The 26005-nt window shown below is 38.8% G+C and overlaps 1 protein-coding gene across 1 annotated transcript; it reads right to left on the bottom strand.

Moving 5' to 3' along the window:
- Nucleotides 1–689: 689 nt before the first annotated feature.
- On the bottom strand, nt 690–25525 carry LOC309690041 (5-hydroxytryptamine receptor 3A-like; the record flags this gene model as incomplete). The annotated part of the gene is made up of 18 exons (XM_082506874.1): nt 23625–25525; nt 23132–23295; nt 22891–22935; nt 22658–22764; nt 22198–22367; nt 21942–22108; nt 21513–21723; nt 8714–8896; nt 8018–8190; nt 7314–7377; nt 6383–6546; nt 6171–6215; nt 5783–5889; nt 3515–3684; nt 3223–3386; nt 2734–2944; nt 1056–1265; nt 690–973 (listed from the first exon to the last, which is right to left on the bottom strand). Exons 1-18 carry the CDS (start codon nt 23629–23631, stop codon nt 690–692), a joined length of 2646 nt encoding a protein of 881 aa, XP_082363000.1. The 5' UTR covers nt 23632–25525.
- Nucleotides 25526–26005: the final 480 nt, after the last annotated feature.

Raw genomic sequence — 26005 nt, 5'->3', positions numbered from 1 at the left:
CTGCGAAATCTCTCCGTCCCACACCGTGGGTGCCGCAGTCTCCCACTGAAGGAGCTGCTCAGTGCTGTCACAGTCTGCTGCATGGGGTGGGAGATGTTGTCCAACAGGGATGACAGCTTAGCCGCCGTTCTCCTGTCACTCACCACCTCCACTGGGTCCAGAGGGCATCCTAGAACAGAGCTGGCCCTTCGGATCACCCTGTTCAGTCTCTTCCTGTCCCCAGCAGAGATGCTGCCGCCCCAGCAGACCACACCATAAAAGATAGCAGTGGGTGAAGATAATAAAATACACCATAGTGTGGGGGTTGCACACTATGAGTGCTTTTGTTTTATTATTTAATTTTATTTTAATTTTGAATCCTTTTGAGTAATTTAGCACCAAACATCAAATACAGAAAACTGCTGCTATAGAAGATGTATGTATAGGGTTCACAAGAACTCAATATAAAACGATCATCAGTTAAGATGCTTTTACACAGCTTAGAATATTTGTAAGATTTATTATCTGGACTTTAAAATATCTTGATTTAATTGTCTTATTGGTTCACAAAGTCATTGAAATTTAAGACAGATGAAGGGCTTTGTTGGAAAACAGGGCTCTGCTATATATTTATTTGCATAACTGGCATACTAAAAAGACAAAACATATAATACAAAGAGTTTAAAGAACAGACAAGCTAAAAAGTTAAATTAGGCCGCATTGTATGAAACCATCCAGATAATGATGATGGTAATGAAGCTGACTGTTATGAAGATGATGTAAAGGATGAACAGCAGGCGGTCTATGATTAAACCTATCTGGATCCATTCCTCTGTGCTCAGGCTTTTGCTCAGATGCTTCTCCAACTGAAGGCGGACGGCCTGGAGGCCTCTGCCCAGGCTCCTCAGCTCTTGCAGGGTTTTGTCCTCACCCAGTGGCCCCTTCTTCTCCAGAGTCTTGGATTCCTCTGTCACTGGAGAGTAGATTGGCATTTCTATTGAGCGGAGACAAGTCAGAAGATTATGTCAGCTTTGACATTTTTTTAAGAATTTGCATATCCTGATCTTGTTTCCTACCCTGTGTGACTGGATTTTGGATCACTGTGTCGTTCCGATCTCTGGGCTTTGGAGGAAGGCATACTAGTCGACCCAGGATTTTAAGAAAAAGCACTCTGATCCAGCGAGGAGCTCGAGAATAGTTAGAGGAACCGTGCAGGAAGCTTGTAACGACAATAGTTTCCAGTAGACTGCCCACCATCATAGTCAGGCACATAGACAGGAAAACATCTATAAAAATGATAGTGGAATAATAATTAATGTTTACATTTTACAGACAAATACAAGTTAAATCCAGACAAAATATTTAAAAATTAAAATCATGAATATTTTTGGTCTATTCAGAGGAATGGAGACAAGCCGTAAACTATTTAAGAAATATCCTCAGCCCCTGTCAGCTCAGTGACAAAAATTGTCACAGTTGACGCTTTAATCTGCCAGACTGCAGCTGCACCTTATGTACAGCTTTGTGTATGTATGTGTATATATAGACGTGTGTGTGTGTGTGTGTGTGTGTGTGTGTGTGTGTGTGTGTGTGTGTGTGTGTGTGATTTACATTGCTGTGCTTGAGAGCCACCATCTACCGGAACCAAATTCCCTGTATGTGTCTGCACATATACTTGGCCAATAAACACGATTCTGATTCTGATTCTGATTCTGATCTATGAGACTGTGACTCAACTGCTCTCAAAAATTTTGTGTGTTGTAATGCATATATTGATTTTCCTAAATCTCGAGTCTGACATATTTGTTATTCATTATTAATAATAAGAATAATTAAAAAGACCCAAACTAACACTGAAACTAATTTAATTTAATAACAATTAAATTAAAACTAAACATTTTCATATAATAAGAACTAAACTGAAATGTGCAGACCTAGAAACACAAAGCTGAAACAAAATAGCCAAAAATAACTGTGCAGTATAACCAAAAACCTGGCACTTTGTTAATGATTAGATATGATGAATTGTACTTTTTAAAGGTAAACTTTGGCTGGTATTGGCCAGAGGGGCTGATGGTGCGATATGGCAGCCTCGCTTCTGTCAGTCTGCCCCAGGGCAGCTGTGGCTACAACTGTAAATGGTAAATGGCCTGCATTTGTATAGCGCTTTTCTAGTCCATAGGACCCCAAAGCGCTTCACACTACATTCAGTCATTCACCCATTCACACACACATTCACACACTGGCGATAGCAAGCTACATTGTAGCCACAGCTGCCCTGGGGCGCACTGACAGAGGCGAGGCTGCCGGACACAGGCGCCACCGGACCCTCTGACCACCACCAGTAGGCAAACACGGGGTTAGTATCTTGCCCAATGATATTTGGCATGCAGCCAGGATGCAGCCTGGGATCGAACCACCGACCTTCTGATTAGTGGCTGACCTGCTCTGCCACCTGAGCTACTGTAGCTGCCTCCACCAGCGTGTGAATGTGAGAGTGAATCAATAGTGGAATTGTAAAGCGCTTTGGGTGCCTTGAAAAGCGCTATATAAATGCTATCCATTATTATTATTATTATTACTTTTAAGAATATATTATACATCGTTTTCTTTCTCACATGTAGCTTCATCATTACATTATGGTAGTTATACTGTTAAATCTCTAGGTAGGTCAGAACAAGCAACCCTTTTGTATTTGGGCCAAAAAGTCACATTGGGACGAAATGTATACCAAACCAGACAATGTAAACACACTTATGAGAGGTATGGCATTTCCAGTAACAGGCAGCAGGTCATTCATTATGAGCAGGAAGACGGTGTAGCCCAGGATTAGTGTCATCTTGAACAAAGACCGGTCGACTTCATTGGGAGGCAAGATGAAGCTGAAGAGGTCCACAGTGATGAGGAAGCAGCTGGGGAGCAGGAGGTTCACTACGTACAGCATGGCCTGGCGCCGCAATGAGATCTGCAGCAAAGTGAGAACTTAACACTAAGGACGGTGCTGATGTTCCTGGGTGTTTTTGATGTTTTTAGAACTTTTAGATGTATTTGATTTAAATGTTCTATAGATCCTAAGTTCCTCTGATATACTAACTGAACAGTTAAATATCTGATAATGAAGAGAAAACTCTTGTTTCGGATTACTTTCTAAAAGCCTTTGCCTTTGTGTCCTCCGTTTTCTTATAGTATGAATAATTAAATCATACAATAACATTATAGTTTTACAGTGTAAGAGTGTCTTACATGGAAGCGAATTTCATCATAAAAGCCCGATGCTGTAGATGGTAGTGTGTATTTCTTTGCTGTAATTCCAATTAATTCCCATTCACCCATCGTTGCCATCTTTGATTTAGAGAATTCAAACATCCTCTCTGGAGTCTCTGTCAGATAAAGCTGCAGAGCATTACCTGCATGGAAAATAGTCAATTTGTCAGACAAGACTATTCATATTAATGTCAGTGAAATAATTTTACTGTATTATAAACTAAACCATTCATTTCATAGGACAGACTGTGAAAGATCCTCATGAACTTACTCTTGAGTGTGAATGAGTTGAAGGTTAAAGTGCAGTTCTGAATGTCAAATGGAAACAAGTAGATGTCAAGCCTGCAGGAGGTGACAGCTTTGACAGGCTGTGAATCACTCACAATGCCATTAGAAAGCACGTAGGTATATGGGACGTTTGGAGCAGTGTTTTCATCCATGCTGCAGGAAGATGAAAGACATAACATTTAGAAACACAAGCACCTGTATGCTGATAGAGCCCTCATTATTAAAATTAAGTTTACTCAGATAGCTACATGGCAGAAATAGAAAATGTATGAAGAAAGGGCTTACAGTTGATATGTAGAGTGCCGCCTAATATTAAGTATGACTGCTAAGTGTTAACTTGTCTGCTTCATTCTGTCTGCTAAATATTGTAGGAGGCAGATCAAAAAGATTATACCTTCATATAGTGGATAGCAGTCTTACCAAGCCGCTCTATTATCCTATCCACACTATTGTTATGTTATTCCACTGACATCAGTTGGACACCTATGTGAATCGCTACCTTATAGTAGTGGAGGGGTTTGTGTGTCCTACTGATCCCAGGGGTTATGCTGTCAGGGAGCTTTGTCCCCTCGCATGGCAAATTGGTCCTGGGTGAGGGATCACACAAAGAGAAGAGCCTTCAGAAGACCCTTATGTGTACACGACCAAAGGAACCATTCACCCTGCTTGGGATGGAGTTACTATCCTAGCTCAGGACCACTTTGCTCGGACTAGAGCCGCTACTTCTCCATGTTGATGTCAAGGTGCTGGGTCTGGTGACCCAGTGTTTGTGTTTTTGTTAAATATTCTTTGTTTATTGTTGTTCTTGGTTTTGGTTATCTTAATTTCTTAAGCTCTCAGGAATCTTAGTGCTCCATCCCTCAGTGTTCATCTTAGCCTGTGTTTAGTTTCTGTTCCCGTGTCCCACGTTTCATGTCTACTCTCCCCTGTCTCTGTGTTCCCTGTGTCTCCCCAGTCAGCCGTGTCTCCATGTCGCAGTTTGTACTCTTGCCTCTGTGCTTCACGTTCACTCTGTTTTCTCTGTCAGCCTTGCCTCCTTGTCAAGTCTGCGTCTCTGCACCTGTCTTTTGTTTCCTGTTTTACTTTGATAGTCTTGTGTCCTGCATTCACTGTTTTGAGTTTTGCTTCCCCTTCGTCTCGTTATGTCAGATTAGTCCCAGCTGTTTCCCTCCTGTTTTCCATTCCCTCTTTACTCCCTGGTGTATTTAAGCCCTGTGTTTTCCTCATGTTGTTAACCATGATGTACCTCTGTGCTGCGTGTGTTTCTTCTGTACTCCCACGTTAAGTTTCCTAGTTTCTTAGCTTTTTAGTTTGAGTTTCATGATTCTAGTTTCTTGTTTTTGGTTTTGTTTTTTGTATCAGTGTTGGAGTTTTTCCAGCAATAAAGGTGCTGTTTTGGGTTTACTCCCCCGTGTATAAGTCCTGCATTTGGGTCTGTCACACAGCAAACTACGACAGTTGAAAGGAGCCAGTTATGATGGTCAGGCATTTGATAAGGATGCGTCCTGGTGAGGTGTGCTTGACACATCTCAACGGGAGGAGGTCCCGGGGAAGACCCAGGACAAGCTGGAAAGATTATTTTTCTTGACTGGCCTGGGAATGCCTCGTTGTTCCCCTAACTAATCTGGAGGAGGTGGCTTGGGAGAGAAATCTGAGCTTCTCTGCTGATGCTGCTGACCCCGCGACCAGATAAGAGCAAGAAAATGGATAGATGGAAATTAGTTAGGGGTGGCTGTAGCTCAGGTGGCAGAGCAGGTCAGCCACTAATCAGAAGGTCGGTAGTTCGATCCCAGGCTGCCTCCTGGCTGCATGACAAATATCCTTGGGCAAGATACTAACCCCGTGTTTGCCTACTGGTGGTGGTCAGAGGGACCCGTGGCGCCAGTGTCCGGCAGCCTCGCCTCTGTCAGTGCGCCCCAGGGCAGCTGTGGCTACAATGTAGCTTGCCATCGCCAGTGTGTGAATGTAGTGTGAAGCGCTTTGGGGTCCTTAGGGACTAGAAAAGCGCTATACAAATACAGGCCATTTACCATTTAGTTGGAGTCACAACTCAAATATTTCCTGACAATAGTATGCACAGAGACCATGCCTTTCTACTTTCACCTGTATGCACCTTCTCCATTTTTGTTTTTGCTGCTTAGTAAAGTTAGCGCTTTATTGGCTAATGATGTGTCAGGCTAGGTCTCAAGATCACACATATACATAAAAAAGAAATGATCTTAATCTGCGAATTATTGAAGATGGCACTTACATTTCACTGATTACAATATCTGGTACCCAGAGATTTGTTCTTGGAATTGAAATCCGAGTAGTTCCACAGTTTTCTGGGTCCCACTTGGTGAATTCATTTTCCCATTGCTGCAACACAAACCATGCAGATGTAAACATAAACACAATATAAAACCTGCTGGCTACCATTTAAAAACTCGAGATAATTACATTTAAAAGGGAACCCCAAAAACTTTTCTTTTATCTTAACACTTTTATGTCACTAATGGGTTTGCCTATTTGCTGCCCAAAAAGATTTCAAGGGCAAAACTTAAACTTTCATCTATAAAAACATTTTTTTATGCATAGATATGGGTAGAAATCAGCTGTTTCATTATTGCTTGAAAATGTACTATGAAAAAACTGCTTACAATATCTGGCCATAGAAATGTTGTGAGGAGCTGGGCTTTCTCATCCTGAAAAAGAAGATTTTAATTTATTTATTCTCAAAAAAATAGAAAATTGCCCTCATGGAAAATTGCTTTTGACCATTTTATGTTCTTAATGTTGTACAGTATGCAGAAAAGCGCATGCACATGATCTAATAATGAAATGGTTTCATAGTAACAAAGGTGTCATTTACCACTCCCATAATGCCAAACACAGTTAAGAAAAGGCCAACGTTAGTGACTGTTGTTATGTTCACCACAGGTCGAATGGCGTTCAGGTTGAAGACTGGCGAAAGAGCCTCCAGCACTGACGGTGTATCAGGGTTGGAGCAGTTCAGTATGGTGGAGCTGTACTGAGCTACGAGGGAAAGAAGAAATGTGCCCTTATGATGTCGCAGCAAATACCTTTGTCTGAACGCCCACAATTACAACTCTGGCAAACGCGACCCAAATACGAGTGAGGCATCATGTATATCTACATTTATCTAAATCTAAACTTGACTTTATCAAGTGTCAAATTTGAATTTCAGTTTTTAATCTAAAAGTAAAATCTTTAAAATCTAGACAGGAATGAATTGGACAACATGGTCCATAACATTTCTGGCTAAATGTGTATTTTAGACAATTTTTGGCTGCTAGGACCTCATGTTTCCTCTTCCTTAAATATTTATAAGACTAGCTAACTGTCAGTGTGAGTGGCGCTGACAAAGTGAACAAGTCAAGTACAACAACCTTAAATTAAAAAAAAATCCTCCAATACAAAACATGTACACTTTATCCTTTAATAGGTGTTATAATCGGACTATAGGAAATCACATTTGCAGTTCGGAATTTCAACAGGTATAACATCATTTTGTAATAAGATTATTTTTTAATAAGATGTCTGACACTGTAGATTATGCACATAAAATAGGCGGTATAGTGCAAATAATAACACAGTTTGATGAACCATTACAATGCGTCATTTATATGTTTAAATACTATTTAGTATTTTGGATAGTGACTGTGAGAAAATCAACACATCAACAATTAATTACACAGGAGATTCAAATAATCAGTAATATAAGAATTAGTTATTTTTTAATAATATAAATAAATGTGTATTTGTACATTATAGGAACTTACCATGCATGAGCAGAGAGATGAAGATTAATAGAAGCTTTGAAGGCCTGACTTTCAGCGAGCAGCACTGAAAACATTAAAACTGTGGTTGTCAGTTTGAGTGGTGTGATAGTGGCGTGGGAATCTTTTTAAAGACAGTCATTACAGGTCATTAAAAAAATCAACGTTCAAATCGAACCTAACTGTTAAACCTTGACGTTGTTAAATATTTCTTCATCTTAGATCTGTTAAACATCTGGTATGAAATTTATGCAAACCTTCCTTGTATGCCCACAATGTAAAAGCAGGTTTATATCTTTTATCTGTTAGATATACACAATCAACAGTAGTTACAAGTGTGAATAATGAATGAGGTGTATCTTGGTCTTGAAACTGATGTTTTAGATTACTTGGGTTAAGTACCACACTGCAATATGGTTTAATCATCATTGTATTCTTAAGTTGCAGATAAAATTAGATTTTGTAACTGGTAACACTGTGTAAACATATTATTGATATAATCTCAGGAAATACAGAAATATCTGTTGGAGTTTTCAATAAGAGGGAGAGCCTCTGTTTTCATGATATCACAACATTATTTTTTCATGTTTTTCCAGTCTTAAAAACAGATTAAATATCCAAGGCTTCATCCTAAAAGACCATAAAGGTTGGCAAACATATTTACAATATATTTTTTGTACACTCAAAATAGATAAATATTTGAATACCTGCATCCAGTCCTCTGAGCCTTGGTTGACTTGCCGGTGGATGTCTTGGAGGTCCTTGCCCCCTTTCTTTAGCTCCTGCACAGCCCCGTCCTCCACTGCTGGCCCATTTTTCTCTTGAGGCCCTTCGTAATCTTCAATATTTTCCACAGCAGTCGTGGTCTTAAGGTCTATTTCTAAATCAATGAGAGAAAAAGTATCAGAATCAGAATCTTTAGTGCCATAATGCTAATAGCACAACAAAATTATGTGCTACTCCATTCAGTGCAAAGCAAGGGAAGCAAACAATCAGTTTAACTATTGAAAAAATACATAAATAAAAAATATGTTCTGAAAATAAATATTGTATAAACAGTATAGAAATATAAACAAATAGATAGGTACATGTGTGGTTAATTGAGTCATTATTGATTGCACAGGTTGTGAAGAGAACATATCAATGTTCAGTTATTGTTTATTATTTACAATCACAACAGCCCCTCAATATGTGCCGTTTATTTTGGTTTTTATTGTCCTGTGCTGCCTTCCTGTGGAGTAGTTCATGTGCCGAGGATTGTTTGATTTAGGTCTTTTTTTTTTTTTTTACAACTTTGCAAAATAAATTATTTTGAACTCTGTAAAATCAATTATTTCTTTTATCCTGAATTTCCTCATGCTACTGATTGTTAACCACTTCAAAGCGACTTAAAAACTACATACCCGAAGCTCTTGATTTCTTATTCATTGGTGCCATGGAAACAAGAAATCCCAGAAATTGTGTGAGGACTCGGATCCAGTGAAGGACGGGAGAGAAGTCAGCAGACCCACACAGCAGGTTGGTGATGGGGTTTATTTGTCGCAAACTGGCCACCATCAGAGGCAGGCAGATGGAAAAAAAAACACCTACAGAGAGACAACGGTGTGTGCTGAGGCCCAGAAACAATACAGATTTACAATGTCGCAGCCTAATTGACTGAATTTGTGCGTGTGCCTGGGCATAAGCATTAAATACTGTTGGCATGGAAACCTGTTCCATGTAAGATTACATATTTTTCTCTATACTGTAATTTTTTACACACTCTAGAAGAATGTTCCCAGTCCAGTTTCTATTCAAACACAACTGTAGCCAGTTTCAAGAAATCAGTGTAGACTTTTTGTTGAGTGTTACTCACATATGAGGGGTATGGTGTTTCCAGTGCCCGGCAGCAGGTCATTCATGATCAGCGGGAAGACGGTATAGCTGAGGATGAGGGTCATCTTGAAAGCGGACCTGTCCACACTATGTGGAAAGCAGCTGAGGAACAGGACGTTTACCATATACTTAGTGGCCCGGCACCTCAATCTGATCTGTGGAAAGAAAAGAAGAGATAACTGAGGTACTCTTAAGCTGTGAACCATGCTTGTCATTACCTGGTACATGAATGTTTGCTATATAACTGTATAATTCAGGATTTAGACTGAATTTATATTTTTAGGTGTGTTTTAATTTTGCAATAATGTTAAAGATTTAAAAAATATAGGGAAAAAATTACAACATAGCTTTGATTTTATCTTACTATTTATTGTAGCTTCTCATTAGAATCAACTTACATGAAATTTAAACTCATCAGCACATAAACCATCACTGTTAATATCATTCTCTGTTGCTTTATCTGAGGTGATATCCAGTAGCTCCCATTCACACATGGTGGCCATCAAACTCTTGGAGATTATTGCCTTTATTTCTGCAGGTCTTCCAAGAAAAATCTTTATGTCCCTCGCTATGCGGGGAAGAAAAGTGAAGAGAAAAATGCTGACTTTAGTCAGAGCTCACTTAAAACCCACATTCAATTTAGATATAATTAAAAAGGGTGAAACTGATATGCATAAGTGTTAAATGTTCTTACCAAAGTGCAAGTAGGGGTTGAAGGGGTTGCAGTTTTGTATGTTAAAGGAGACGGTGCAGATATCAAGGTTACAAGAGCTGACAGCCTTGACAGGTAGACCGCCATCCCCCGTACTATTACTACACAGGGAACAGGGTGTTTTTTTGTGAATAGATGTGTGAAATGAGGACATGGCATAAATTAAAAGCACCGTTGATGTTGACAAACAACCCCAACAATAACCCCATTATGTCACAGCGAAAAACTAAAACTAAATTATTTTGTAAAAATACTTCTTGATGTGTCTTTTTGCACAATATTCAGGAGAACAATTTTCAAAATCCAAAAATTCAACATTCTCAAATCCCGGGATTAAATTTAGGGTTTTTAATTAAGTGTAATCATATTCTCTTGTTTGCATATAAGTTAGATTTGTAATTTCAAGACAAAGGCACAGAGGATTTGTGGCATTTACAACAACAGAGTATCCCACATAATGCTGAAACATTCATTTTAGTTTCTAGATGTCTGCTCTTTTGGAAATACTTGTGCGGAGTTTGAGATAAAGAGTAAATGATTTTGTACTTACAGCTCGTTGATTACAGGCTCTGGAACACACAATTTGGTTCCGGGGAGATGTAGTAGCTCAGTACGCCACTGAAATGGGTCCCAACTGACAAACTCATTGATCCAAGACTAAAACAACAAAATTGGTATCAGCACAAATAGTAAGCAAACCCCTGCATGGCTACTAAAATTATTGCAGTACATAGTGCAATAATAAGTGAGGAGAAGTTCAGCCTTTTCATCCTGGAAGACCAGAACAAAAAGTCTCTACCACAGAAAACACAGAAAGCCTCTCTTTGAAGAAGTTTGAACTAGTTTGTGACAGTCCTTCAACTCAAGAGTTTCAGATACAATAGATACCAAAATATAAAATATGCATACACACTGTTGGGAAGCACTAATGACATCGTAAATAAGCTCATGTGACAGGTGACATACCGCTCCTAGTATCTCACACAGAGCGAAGAAAGTGCTGACATCGGTGGAATTTGTCATTTTCTCCACAGACCATATGTCACTTACTTCAAAGACTGGAGACAGACACTCCAGCAGGGCAGGTTTGTCTGGTGCAGAGCAGTTCACCATGTAAGCACTGCAAAGAGCTGATGAGGCAACAAAATCATGAATCTGAGTGTAATTACGTTGTAGTGTTTGGCTTGCAATGGGATTTGGCTGAAGTGAATTCAGTAGTTGTCAATTCAATTGTCTCTCTCCAGATTTAATGCTCATACTTTTACTATATTTAACGTCATTGATTAACTACTGAACACACTGTTGTTAAAACTGAAACTCAAACACTTTCATTGTGCTTAACAAAACACATACCTGTCTTGAAGATCAAAATCATGGTTGGCCTGAGTGACGGAAGAAGCTCCTGTAATCGCAATCAGGAGGATTTATGGATAAAAAATGGTAATAACATTTTGGATTCAAGTAACAGATATGCACTATTATTAGTATTTAACTTCAGCAGTAACACTTGTGACAATGTAACGAGAAAAAATTCCTTACCATAATGTTGCGAGTGAAAGTGTTGTATTCCAGCTGTTTTTTGAATGGAAACTGTTTTATTTGGTATACTACAGAATAATCATCTCCTTAAATAATTGCCACATTTAAAAATAAAAAAATTGTTGACAGCTGTATTAGTCAGCAGCAGCAGAGCAAAGGTGTGTCTGCTGGTTATCTGGGAAACTTACTCTTGCAAGACTAAACTGCGAAGATATACATACTGTCACTAAACAAAGCGTGATGTGGACAAACATTGGGCAAATGATGCGGAGCAGAAGGCAGGACAGCTGCTTTGCTTGTAGGTGTTTTCATACAAAGCACAGATAAACCACAGGTAATGTAAGGTACCTCAGTGTGTGACTTGAAAATGCTGAGGACTGACCACAGTAGCATCAGTGTCACACATGCCCATCACAGGCAAATCAGAGAAACCTGTGACAAGCAGGTGTTAGTCTGCCAAACAAGCTTTTATTATTTTATGTAACATGTTTTTTTTTTTTTAAATAAATTAAAATTCACCCATTCGATGAGAACAAAGAAATAACCTGAGATGATACTACTACTACTACTACTAATAAAACAAAATTCCTCATGTCATCTTGGCTATACTTGCTTTGATTATAATCACTTTCTGTGTTTCTGCGTCACTACTACGTCAAATTCTCTGTTGAATTTAAAATGTAATTTTCTTTTCTCCTTTATGAGTTATGTATCAAGATACTTTGTATCAGGTCGGATTTTTAGTCCAACTGTGGAAATTTTCGATATGTGATCATAATGCACCACAACAAGATTCCCAGCCTAAGCGTTACTTTGTTTGTTTATCAGTGAGCAGAAAAGTGTTAACAGACTAAATTATATTCTAGTAATTAATTTAACTATAACACTATTATACCTATACTGCAGTAGCATGGCTACAAGCTATAAAACATAATATTAAGCCTATTACTTTTCCATATACATTTAATGACTGTCTTCCTAACTGTGATGGAGAACTTGCAACATTATAAAATACATATTGGGATCATATCAACATATCAGATTCTTATATTTGTTGCAATATCTGTTTTGTTTTTTTGATTGATGATAGTTTGATTTCTTACTCCACAAAGTAAAAGCCACCAAGAATTCATTGTGCTCCTGATTATTTAGTTTTTAGTTTAGCTTCAGAGCTACTGAGTGGACAGATGTGTAAAATTTCACACAGTTCTCTGCTTGGATAATATGATACCTCATAGACATCCAGTATTTCAATGAAATTTTCAACAACTTTTACACTCAGTCAGATTTACAGATGTTGTCTAGCAAGATAAGTATTTATTCATAATCAAACCTCATGATAAATATCGGCATGAACTACATGATCTATAAATGCTACATCAGTACATGTTAAAAAAAAAAAAGTGACCTGTCCTGAAGCATCATATCAATATCGCCTTTGTCATTTAATTTACTAAACACTGAAACTCCTAATATTTGTAAAAATATTTTTTTTAAAAAATACTGGGGGAAAGTGTTTAGAGTGTGCTTGAATGTCTTAAGACTATACTCACAGTTCACCATACTTGGAGTGAATATCCTATATAGCCGGAGGCTGGGACTTCCGGGTGATGCGTGGCAGCACAATGGACGCATAGTCACTGAGCTCTGTTCCAACTGAACTAAATTGCGGCCTCCAGACTTGAAAGTAATAACGTCAGCCCTTTCAAAAAGGGATGAAAAAGGGAAAATCTAAAAGAGGACAGAAAAACACTAACCAATCAAAGACTGAGGAGGCAAAGATCCAAAAAAGAATGGAACCACACGACAAGGAAGATGGCGGCTGCTTGCTACCTAGCCACGAGTCAGCGTTCCCTGAGTTAGGAGGAGATAGCATCATCCTCCGGGAGATCGCAAAAGTGTCCAAGGAGCTTGGCAGCTTTAAAGATAAAGTCCAAGAATCATTGCTGGGACTCACGGAGGACACTGGCAATAAGCTGGCCGATGAGTTGGCAGCGTTTAAACAGGAACTAAACCAAAAGCTACTCGAATGTGTGGCTACACAGCAGCCACAGGGTAAGGCCATTGCGGAGGCAAAGGGACATAGAAGGACTTAGGGCAGAGGGACTTAGGCTTGCCTGGAAGAAAAAAGTGTTTCTGGGAAACAAGCAGATTTCTTTTTGACCACGACTATGCCTTTGAAGTCATGGAGAAACGCAAATCCTACACGGGAATAAAAAAGGCACTAAAAGAGAGGAACATTCGGTTCCAAACGCCCTTCAAGCGGATTTGCATCCACTGGAGCACCGACCCACGGACTTACGAGGACACAGTGAAGGAGCTGAGAGCACGGGGCATTGAGTTGGAACCCGGGACCCAGCACTGAAGAGAGAGTACGTAACGCATTTTCATGGCATGGAGTGGATACGGAGAGGGACAGAGGGCCATGAATGGAAACTCAAGTCCGATGCAAACTGCGGGAATATAGAAGAGACTATTAAATATGAATGACAAGGAGGATAAGAGCTAAACTCACAAGCAAACAGACTATATAAGAAGGGAATATGCACCATTTGGTTTCATTGCTGTTCAAGTTGGTGCGTTGATAGTTCAGTTGATCAGATTTATAAGTTGCCATATATGTTGGATTCATCTAGTGTAAGTGGGATGTACCTGCTGGACAGTCGCCACAACACTAGGGAGAGCTCCCACCGTATGGTGGGTCCTTACTCTCCTCTCCCCAACAGGGACCTAAAGGGGTTGAACGATCCTGAGTAATTGGAGGACTCCATATGGGCTCTATTGTTTTTTTGTACCTATCTTAGTTTTGTGTTAACAGTGGGGGCGCAACGTTTTACCTCAGTGACATTTGGAATGCACATTCATGGCTCTATCTGGTTATAATAAAGTCCAACGTTAAAGGTACTCTCACTTACTGTAAATGGGCTCCAAAGCCCGGCAAAGCAGGGAAAAATTCTTAGTAAACTGAAAAGAGAGGACATTGATGTGGCATTTCTACAAGAGACTCATTTGGTGGGCCTTGAGCACGAGAAACTTAAGAGACAAGGTTTCAAGCATGCTTATTACTCTTCAAATGGTTTAAGACATACAAGAGGGGTGGTTATTTTAATATCAGGTAGGGTTATTTATGAACTTTTTGCTACAATTAGGGATAGAGAAGGCAGATTTATCCTGGTACAGGGCAAATTGGATGGGGAATTGATCATGTTCTATAATGTTTATATTCCTCCAGGTTCCACATTTGATTTCTATAGGCAAGTATTCGAGAAAGTAGTGACAGAGGCACAGGGACTACTTGTCTGTGGAGGAGACCTTAATATTACATTAAAACCACATCTGGACGCAGCGGGGATGAGAATATCTCTATCACAAAAACTAACTAGAAAACTAAACCTTCTGATAGAGGAGATGGGATTGGTGGATACTTGGAGGAACCTTAACTCAACAGCAAGGAACTATACTTACTATTCACATCCACATGCAACCTATTCGAGAATTGGCTACTTCCTCACTTTTGGTACTGACATGAACAGAATACATGAGTGCCATATCAGGTCAATGGACGTTTCCGACCACTGCCCTCTATATTTATCTTTAAACCCTACTCAAAGGAGAAAAATAACCAACTGGAAATTAAATTCTAGTATACTGAATGAACGGACATGTGAACATTTGACAGAAGACATTGCTGAATACCTGGAATTCAATGATAAAGATGAGTTTTGTGGGATGCGTGCAAAGCAGTGATGAGAGGAAAAGTTATTACTATAACCTCTAATATTAAAAAATCCAAAGTTGCAAGATTCCAGAAGCTGCAGTCGGAACTATTACAATTAGAGGCCACACACAAAAATACTATTGATACTAAGACAAAATTAGAAATGGCAAAGAAGAGAAATCTAATTGATGAGATATACACCCAAGACGTCCAAACGAAACAAAGATATTATGAGGGGGGAGCTAAATATATGAAACAATTGGCATATAGATTAAGGAAACAACAAGCAGACAGAACAATATACACGATAAGGGATCTGGAAACCTGTACTCACTCTACACCTACGACTGCACAGCCACTAACAACTCCAACATCATTGTGAAGTTTGCGGACGACACTACAGTGGTGGGTCTTATCACCAACGGTGATGAGACAGCTTACAGGGAGGAGGTCAGCGCCCTGACCCACTGGTGTCAAGACAACCATCTCACCCTCAACGTCGCAAAGACAAAGGAGTTGATAGTGGACTTCCGGAGGTGCAGAGAAGTACACACCCCCATCACCATCAGCGGCGCTGCTGTGGAGAGAGTGAGCAGCTTCCGGTTCCTTGGAGTACATCTGGCTGAGGATCTTACGTGGTCAGTACACACAAACAAAACAGTGAAGAAGGCGCAGCAGCGCCTCTTCTTTCTCAGGAGACTGAAAAGATTCGGCATGAGCCCCCGCATCCTCAGGACCTTCTATCACTGTGCCATTGAGAGCATCCTCACTGGATGCATCACCACCTGGTATGGCAACAGCACCGCCTACAACTGCAAAGCTCTCCAGCGAGTAGTGCGGTGCTCTGAACGGATAATTGGAGGTGAGCTTCCCTCCCTCCAAGACATCTACAGGAAGCGGTGCCTGAGGAAAGCGGGGAGGATCATCAAGGACTCCAGTCACCCCAGCCATAAACTGTTCAGACTACTTCCATCAGGAAGGAGGTTCTGCAGCATCCGGTCCCGTACCAGCAGACTGAGAGACAGCTTTTTCCATCAGGCCATCAGACTGCTGAACACGTCATAGACACCTCAGCTTCACTACTGGAACTTCAACATTATGCACTCCACACTGTATATAAATGCCACTTGTTTTGCACATATTCAACTCTGTATATTTTATATATTTTATTATTATTATTATTATTATTATTATTATTATTATTTTTTTTTTTTTACTATTTACACACACACACACACACACACACACGTAGGAAAATATTTAGTATACACATCCAGAAATGCATACACTATTATATATTGTACATATATTTATTAGTTTCAGATGTAGCCATTCTTGTATTTTGCTTGTTTACATTATTGTATTTTGCACAACTCTGTTGCTTGTGAAGCTCGCACACAAGAATTTCACTCACATGTGCTGTACCAATGTACCTGCACATGTGATGTGACAATAAAAGTGATTTGATTTGAAAGAAAAAAAAAACCAAAATGGAAATGCAGGGTATAGAGGAAATTAAGGATTGCTTTAAGAGATACTATGAAAAATTATATTTATAACCACCCACAAACGATGACGATCAAATGGAGAGTTTGCTTGACATGCTACACCTCCCTAAACTTACAATAGAAGAAAAATCGTTAGTGAAGCAAATTACAAGGGAAGAACTTCACTTGGCAATTGGTAAACTCAAGGCAAACAAATCTCCGGGTACAGATGGTTTTACTGCGGAGTGGTACAAGAAATTAAGGGAACCTTTGACACTGGTCTTACTTAAAACATTTAATTGTGTCCTTACAAAGGGAGAAGCACCCTCCACATGGAAACAAGCCACAATCTCTATTATACCTAAAGATGGTAAAGACAAATTAGAATGTTCCAACTACAGGCCAATAAGTGTATTAAATGTAGATTACAAATTGTTTACGTCAATCATAGCACATAGACTTGAAGGTATCATCCCAAGGATAATAAATCTAGATCAAACTGGATTTGTTAGGTCGCGCCAAACCCATGATAGTGTTAAGAGAACTCTGCAAATTATTAGACATATTAATTTAAATAAAATACCAGCTATATTATTGAGTCTAGATGCTGAAAAAGCTTTTGACTCTGTGAGATGGGAAATTTTATTCCAAGTAATGCGTAAATTTGGGTTTAATGGGTCGATCATTACAATATTGAGTGCTTTGTATAATAGTCCAACTGCAAAAATAAAGATCAAAGGTGAACTTTCAGATGCTTTCAAGCTTGAAAGGTCCACAAGATAAGGATGCCCACTGAGTCCACTCTGATTTGCCATTTTTATAGAGCCGTTGGCTCAAAGCATTAGGCAGAATGATAAAATAAAAGGGATTAATATTGCTGGAAGTGAACAGAAATTGGCCTTGTTTGCAGATGATGTTTTGGTTTACATATAAAAACCTACTGAATCATTTATGGAGCTCATGTCAGTGTTAAAGGAGTATGGGTCCTACTCGGGATAGAAACTGAATATACAAAAAACACAAGTTCTTAGTAGCTTTTACACCCCCCCCCCCCCCCCCCCCCCCCCAATTTGCTCAGCAAATACAAACTAGGCTGGGACAAAAAAATGATCAAATATTTGGGCATTAACTAATCAATGGATATAACCAGTTTGGAAGAAATCAACTACTCCCCACTTAAAAAAGTTATCATGGTAGATATTACAATTTCTATAGAAAACCCTGACAGATACTTTGCAGAATGGAATAGGACCCAAGAGTTAAGTTTAAAACACTTCAGCTTCCCAAAGATAAAGGAGGACTAGGCCTCCCTTGCCTATATGACTATCATAGGGCAACACAAATAAGAAATCTGGTGGGCTGGTGTAAACCTGGATACTGTTCAAGATGGAAGGAAGTGGAACTTTCCTTGGGAGGTAACTTCCCTGTCGGGGCACTGATAGGAGATCCCTCAGAGTTATGATTCCCAGGCAACCCTTGGATAGTAAGCTCAATAAAGACATGGAAAAGAGTACTTAAAAAGTATAAATTAAACCAGAGGGCCGGATTCCTTAGTTGGTTTACATATGACCCAGAGACCGACTTGACATTTAAAACATGGGCTAATAAAGGTCTCATCACATACATTACCTTGTTGAAAGATGGAAAAGTGATGAGTTTCCAGGATCTTAAGAATAAGTTTAGGTTGCAAAATCAAGATTTTTTTTAGATATTTGCAACTGAGGGACTTCCTGAATAAAAAGCTAAAACATCCCCAGTTATCGACTGGGAATGAAGAAATTATTTATATATTCAAGAATGCATATAGAAATGCACCCTATCAAAAAATTATTTCCAAATTATATTGTTCACTGACCAATCTAAGGGGTCATGATACAAGATATGTTAAAGCAAGATGGGAAACAGAGGGTAATATATCCCTAACAGGAGAGGAATGGGATGGGATCTGTTGGCAGCAGTGGTCGGTAACAATCTCCCCCTTGTGGAGGGAATTCAGTTGGAAGAATGTAATTCGTTATTTTAATACCCCGGCTCAAAAATCCAATTATTCTCATAACACAACATGCTGGAGGCAGTGTGGACATGCAGCAGCAAATCATTTCCACATTTTTTGGGAATGTCCTCGTGTGGCTCCATTTTTGAAGGAAATACATAATGTCCTGGAAACAATCTTCCAAAAGAAAATACAATTTCATTTTGCAGTATTGTACCTAGGAAACTTAGAGAGTCTTAATCTATGCAAACCGGTTAAATATTTGTTCAATGTGCTGTTGGTAGCTTCCAAAAAGGCCATAACCCGCCGTTGGCTTAAAGAGGACACTCCTACTATAAATGAGTGGATTGATGTGATATACAGGGTGGGCCATTTATATGGATACACCGTAATAAAATGGGAATGGTTGGTGATATTAAAGTCCTGTTTGTGGCACATTAGTATATGTGAGGGGGAAAACTCCTCAAGATGGGTGGTGACCATGGTGGCCATTTAGAAGTCGGCCATCTTGGATACAACTTTTGTTTTTTCAATAGGAAGAGGGCCATGTGACACATCAAACGTATTGGTAATGTCACAAGAAAAACTGCGTTCACCAGATATCAACACAATTTCGATCCGCTCCTCACGTGTTAACCTCTTTGACATGTCAATGGCTGTGAACAAAGAGAAACTTGTAAATAACTCATGAAAGAATAAAGTTACGTTGAAACCAAGCACACCATTGTTTTTCTTGTGACATTACCAATAAGTTTGATGTGTCACATGGCCCTCTTTCTATTGAAAAACAAAAGTTGTATCCAAGATGGCCGACTTCTAAATGGCCACCATGGTCACCACCCATCTTGAGGAGTTTTCCCCCTCACATATACTAATGTGCCACAAACAGGACTTTAATATCACCAACCATTCCTATTTTATTACGGTGTATCCATATAAATGGCCCACCCCGTAGACTATTTTTTTAATGGAAAGAATAACTTTTAGGCCAAAGTTGCAGGTGGACTCATTTGAGGATTACTGGTTGAAATGGTTGAAATATGTACAAAATGGGAGGCCCGATTTTGTATAATCTCATTGTATTTTCTGGTCTGTTTGTTTTTTTGTTTTATTTTGTGTCCCCCCCCCCCCACTGTAATTAAGTTGTATTGTTGTACATGCTGTATAAATAAGAAAAGCAATAAAACATAAATAATAATAATAATAAAGAATATCCCATATAGCCTACCTTTGTGTTAAACAAAAACTACAGTGCTGAAACTGGAAGTTTTAAATATCAAATGGAAAGCAGAAGATGATGCCATGATTGGCATAACGTCTCAAAGCTAAATTCCCTGTTTGAACGTGATTGCTTTGGGACCTGTCTGTGGGAAGTTTTTATGTTGTGTGACTCGATAGGTTTGGTGCTCTGGCTTCCTCCCACAGTCTAAAGAGGGTTAAATGTATGATTCAAGTGCAGCTTGTAGTCTGAAGTACTTAGAAGGAAACCATTATACTATATGATACCATTTATATAATCTACACAGGGATATGATTGTGCGTTTCGAAATGAATGTCACTCACAAATTGAATTAAATTTTACAGACGTTTTATTTTGTATACAGTGGTTTCCTCCATTTAAAAATTGTACAGTACAACACAGAAGGGTAAAGATGAATGATTATAAATGCAGCAGAGCTAATTTAAAGTCCAGTATGAAACAATAATGCAAAATACAGTATAACTATACTATACATACTGCATAAATGTGCTCTAAGAAGGTAGTTTTTCACACCATCTACAAAAATGACAAAATTTTGGTCAAAATGCACTAACATTCAACCCACTAGCACAAATGGAGAGCTTTAAAACACATGGCAGTTGTCTACTTATTGTACGAGTTCACCCAGATAATGATGATGGTGATAAAGCTGACCGAGATGAAGAGAATGTAGAGGCCAAACAGCAGGCGGTCTATGATGAAACCCACCTGCATCCACTCCTCTGAGCTTTGGCTGTCCTTTAGCTCCTGATCAACCTTCAGGCGAATGGCCTGGAGGTCCTTGCCCAGTTTCTTGAGTTCATACACAGCCAGGTCCTCCGCTGATTGCCCCTTTGGCTCTTGAAGCCCCACATAAGTTTCAATTGCTGCCACAGCAGTCCTGGTCTTAAGGTCTATTTCTAAGCAAAGTCAAGAAGAAATATTCATAGTCACCTAATCTTGTAACCTTAGATTTCTAAACTCGCTACTTATGTTTGACATACCTGAAACTCTTGGCTTCTTATTCATTCGTGGCATACAAACAATAACACCCAGAAATTGCAGAACAAGGACTCGCATCCAGTGAGGGACAGGAGAGAAGTCAGCAGACCCACACAGCAGGTTGGTGATGAGGATTGTTTCCAGCAGACTGGCCACCATCAGAGCCAGGCAGAGAGAAAAGAACACGTCTACAGAGAGACAAAGGAACCCAGAAACAATACAAGTTTACAATGTCACAGTCTAAGTCACTAATCTATATATTTTTATCTTAAAAGCTGTTCTTTAAATGCACATGTAAATATAGTTTAAAAAAAAGTGAACATTATTTACAAATTTGGACATAATAATATTGATTTGACTATTTCACACATGTTATGTATGTGTATCTATAACAAGTATATAAGTATACAATGCTAATACTGCATTACAGTATGTATGTGAGTACAGATTTTCAACTTGACTCTATAAGATCGAGGTCTGATATGGGATGTAAGGGTTCCCTTAACTTTCTTTAACCAGTACCTTTCATATTATATATATATATATTTTTTAGTATAGGATAAGTTAATAATTAAAAAACATAACTACAAACAGTTTCAAGAAATCACCGTAGACATTTTGTTGAGTGTCACTAACTTATGAGGGGTATGGTGTTTCCGGTGACCGGCAGCAGGTCATTCATGATGAGCAGGAAGACAGTGTAGCCGAGGATGAGGGTCATCTTGAAGGCGGACCTGTCCACACTCTGTGGTGGCAGCAGGAAGCTGAAGAGGTCGACTGTGATGAGAAAGCAGCTGGGGAGGAGGAGGTTGACCACATACATAGTGGCCCGGCGCTTCAATCTGATCTGTACAATAAGGGAAAACTTGGTCAGGTATGTTTGTGCTGTGAAATCTTCTTATTGTGACCAAGTGGATCGTGTATGTAAGCAAATCGTGATTTTAGCTGTGTTGGATTTACAAAACAGGCATTATGGACACATTAATACGAGGTATGTGAACAAGCCCAAGTATGTGCTCCTTTCTGCCTAATTACAGCAGTTTATTGGCACTGCAATCCACCTACTTGAAATTCAAGCTCATCATAATAAAGATTCTCATTCTCTCCATCATGATTGACTTTATTGGCGGTGATTTCCAGCAGCTCCCATTCACCCATGGTGGCCATCACACTCTGGGAGATCTGTGTTATTAGTTCTGCAGATCTTCCAAGATAAATCTTTATATCCGATGCTGTGGAAAAGCAAAGAGGAAAATACTGAGCTAAAGGTGAGCTCACTAATTGTCCACATGTAATGTATATGTATAAAATATTTTCTGACCATAGTGCAAGTAGGAGTTGAAGGTATAAATGCAGTTTTGTATGTCGAAGGGGAAGGTGTAGATATTGAGGTTACAGGAACTAACAACTCTGACAGGTATAGCGAGATTCACTTGACCATTACTGTACAGGTACAGATAGGGAACAGGCGGTGCCTTGTTTTCCTCCATACTGTAAGAACAATTAGAAAAATGATGGCGTGAATAACAAACATGGCACCTATTTGAACATTTGGTAAGAATTACAGTGTCTAGTAGTTAGACAATTATGGACCTATAAAAAACATGGCAACTGCACAGTTACATGTAATAAATATTGCTGTAAGATGGCCAAACATTAACAAAGACAAATACAAAATGTATTTATTATTAGGAAAATATAAGGAAAAGACTTGTTTTGGTTCCATAGATTATAATATGTGTATGCTTTGAGAGGCACAGGCTTGGTAATATATCACTTACAATTCATTGATTACAATATCGGGAATCCAAAGTTGGCTTGATGAAAGAGCCATCATGTCTGTACCACACTGAACTGGGTCCCAGCTGACAAATTCATTTATCCACAACTAAAAGAACAAAACTCATGACAATGGATAGATCACGCATGCTACACGTAATCATGATGTTTTAAAAAATATGATTATTCCTGTATCACAGAAGAACAAACGTAGCCGGATCATTGCAGTACTCACACACTGTAGCCAAATGTAAGCGGTCAAGAGTTGTGCCTTTTCATCCTGAAAGACAACCCAGTATATGCCAAGGGATTAAAAAACATTGGTGTTGCTATGGAAAGAGAATCATTTGAGCAATGTGGATATGGTTTATCCATTTCTCTAAGTATTTTGCCTTTACTTAAAGAGTTTTAGAGTGCAGTCTGTATACACACTTGTTACATTTTATGTGATGTGATGTTCTGATCGGTGAACATACCACCCCTAGAATCCCATACAGAGTGAAGAAAATAGTGACATTGGTGCATGTTGACATGTTCCTCACAGGCCGTATGTCATTCAAGTCAAAGACCGGAGACAGAGCCTCCAGCAGGGCAGGTTGGGTTGGCTCAGAGCAGCTAATGGTGTAATTACTGCAAAAAGCTGATGAGACAATGAAATAATATTGAGTGTAATTATGTTGCAATGTTTGGCTTGCAATGAGATTTTAACAAGAAAAAAAAATCTGTGTTTATTTTGTACTTTGTAGAAATCATTTGGAATTTAATTAATTCTATATTGATTTGAATTTCCAATTTATAACTCAGTACAAGATAATTTCACTAATCCTGAAGTTCTTTTACTATGTTACACAAACATTGTTCAGTAGACACCAAAAACTTTCTTCTAGACTTTTTCTTTTTGAAACTGATGCTGACTTGTTGTTGAAAATGAAACTCAAATACTCATAGTATGGTTCAGAAAATTCTTACCTGGCATGAAGATACTGAGGGAAATAATCAGGGTAGACTTGATTGATGACAGGAGACCCTTGAATAAAAGCAAGTACAATCAAAAGGTCTGATGGTTAAATGATGAAATGTTTAAATAAAGTAACAGAGGATGTATTGAATTGGTGGTGCTTTATTGATCCTAAGGAATAACATAACATAAACACAATGCAGGTATACCTTACCATTTTGAAAGTGAAATTGTTGTATTCCAGCTGCTTTAGAAACTGTTCTTTGATATACTAGTGAATAATAATCTTCTCAAAAATGGACACATTCATTTGCTGTCAGCCCTATTAGTCAGCGCCTACAGTCCTAAAGTGTGTCTCTACTTATCTGGGAAACTAACTCTCGCAAGTCTAAGTCAGCCTTCATGGCCAAGATATACATAATGTCACTAAACAAAACGTGATGTGGACAAACCCATGGAAAAGTTGTGGAGCAGGCAAAACTAAAGGCAGGGCAAGTGCTTTGCCTGTAGGTGTTTTCAGACAACATGCAGATAAACCACAGTTAATGTACTGTACCTCAGTGTGTGACTCGAAAAATGTTGAGGACTGACCACAGCAATGTCAGTGCCACACCTGCTGATCACAGGCAAATGAAGAGGTGTTGCTGTGTGACAAACAGGTTGACTTTGCTTTCATGCAAAACCTCCTATCAGATAACCTTTTCCTTTTTTCAACAATTGTGCAAAGAACAGTGGGCCAGAATTCCTCCACAGTGACGTTAAAAACGCATCTGCAGTTACCACAGATGCTTGATTGCAGTTCATGCTGCCAAAGGATGACATAACCAGTTATAAGATTTAGGGGGCTTGCACTGATGTTTGAATATCTTTTTCTAAATCATGAAAAACAGTAAGTTATAATTTAAAGGCAGATTTTTATTTATTCTTTGTATTATCTTTGTCTGCACTACAAACACTTCATAAAGGCAGTTTAACTACAGTTGCAGGATCAGTAAACATGACGCACTAAAGTCTCCTCTTGCACTGACGAGTTTGAAAAAAATGGAGAAATAAAATACATTTCCAGAAGATTTTCATTTTTTTTTAATTTTTGTAAGAAAACAATATCGTCTGAGACAACAGCACGTGTTCACCCCCTTCCTTTTTTTTTTTACAATTAAAAAAGTAACATAAGAGAAAGTGTACTTATTAATATTTATGAACATGCACATGTTTGTTCTTAAAATACCAATCCAATAATATCTTTGCATATTTTTTCTTGAAGAATGGTGTTTTTTTCTCTTTGAAAAAATTACCCAGGCTCATTGTAAAACAATGTATTATATTTACCAAAATTCATGGTATGTACCATGCTTCATGTGTAAGCTGTGTGTGTGGCTCTAAATCAAATTAAAAAAGAAGATGTTGCCCACCTCTCTTGAACAATAACGTCATGCTTATTTTTTCAAAAATATGTATTATTTATTTACAAAATCAGAAAATACGAATTTAAATGTGAAAAGTGACTCCTGTAGACCTTCATGTCATATTTAAATCTTGACTTATTTAATTCATTTGTAACAGTAAATGTATGAGAGCTTTTGTGCTAATTAACGTTTTTAACAAAGAAAGCAATATATTAGCTAAAGCTGTCTGCTACCAAGCACAAATAAAGGATAAATACAACAATGTGCATCTGCTTATTACAGAAAGAAGAAATACAATAAAACAGAATGAAAGAAGGCAAAGTTATGATCGAACAGAAACAGGCTGACTTTAAAAGCAGCTCATTTTGTGCACACGCCTTTGATGCACCCCTCACAATGTGTGGGCTCATGCGGGCTGTCAACGTCAAAGCTTCTGAAATACCGCTTCCGTCCACCAGGGTTTTTATGGTAGCACTTTTGTTTTATTTTCTCCACCAGATTCTCCATGAGGATGTGCACATTGTCAGATTCCACGCTGGGATTCTCCATTGGAGCTTCGGAGCACATCTTGCAGTTCTGGCGTAAGGGCCTCACCTTGACAGTGCCCTGCCCGTTTTTCAGGCGCATGTGGAAGAGCACCTTCACCTTGTTGGAAGGCCATTCTCTTCTGCACATGGAACATTTAAACCTTGGAAATGAAAAAGAGCATGTGTTACTTTACTAGAAGAGTCTAGAGTGATTATATGATTATTTTTAATACGAGTTTAAACTTGCATCGAATTGTTTTTTAACGAGATGGCACCCACGCAAGGAAGTGAAAGGAAACAAATGATGTCAGCTCCATCTTACATCTTCAGTTCTAGTGTTGCTAGTCTAAAAAATATGCTCCCATCATTGAAACTCTGGAATATTCTTTTTACTTTTAATGAACTAAGCCTCCTTAGCAACTACATTTATTCCCTCATCTTTAATGTTGCAATCTTCAT

This window comes from Aulonocara stuartgranti (assembly GCF_965226115.1).
Source record: "Aulonocara stuartgranti genome assembly, chromosome: 15".
In the NCBI taxonomy this organism is placed as follows: Eukaryota; Metazoa; Chordata; class Actinopteri; order Cichliformes; family Cichlidae; genus Aulonocara; species Aulonocara stuartgranti.
This window is presented reverse-complemented; position numbering and strand designations above follow the sequence as displayed.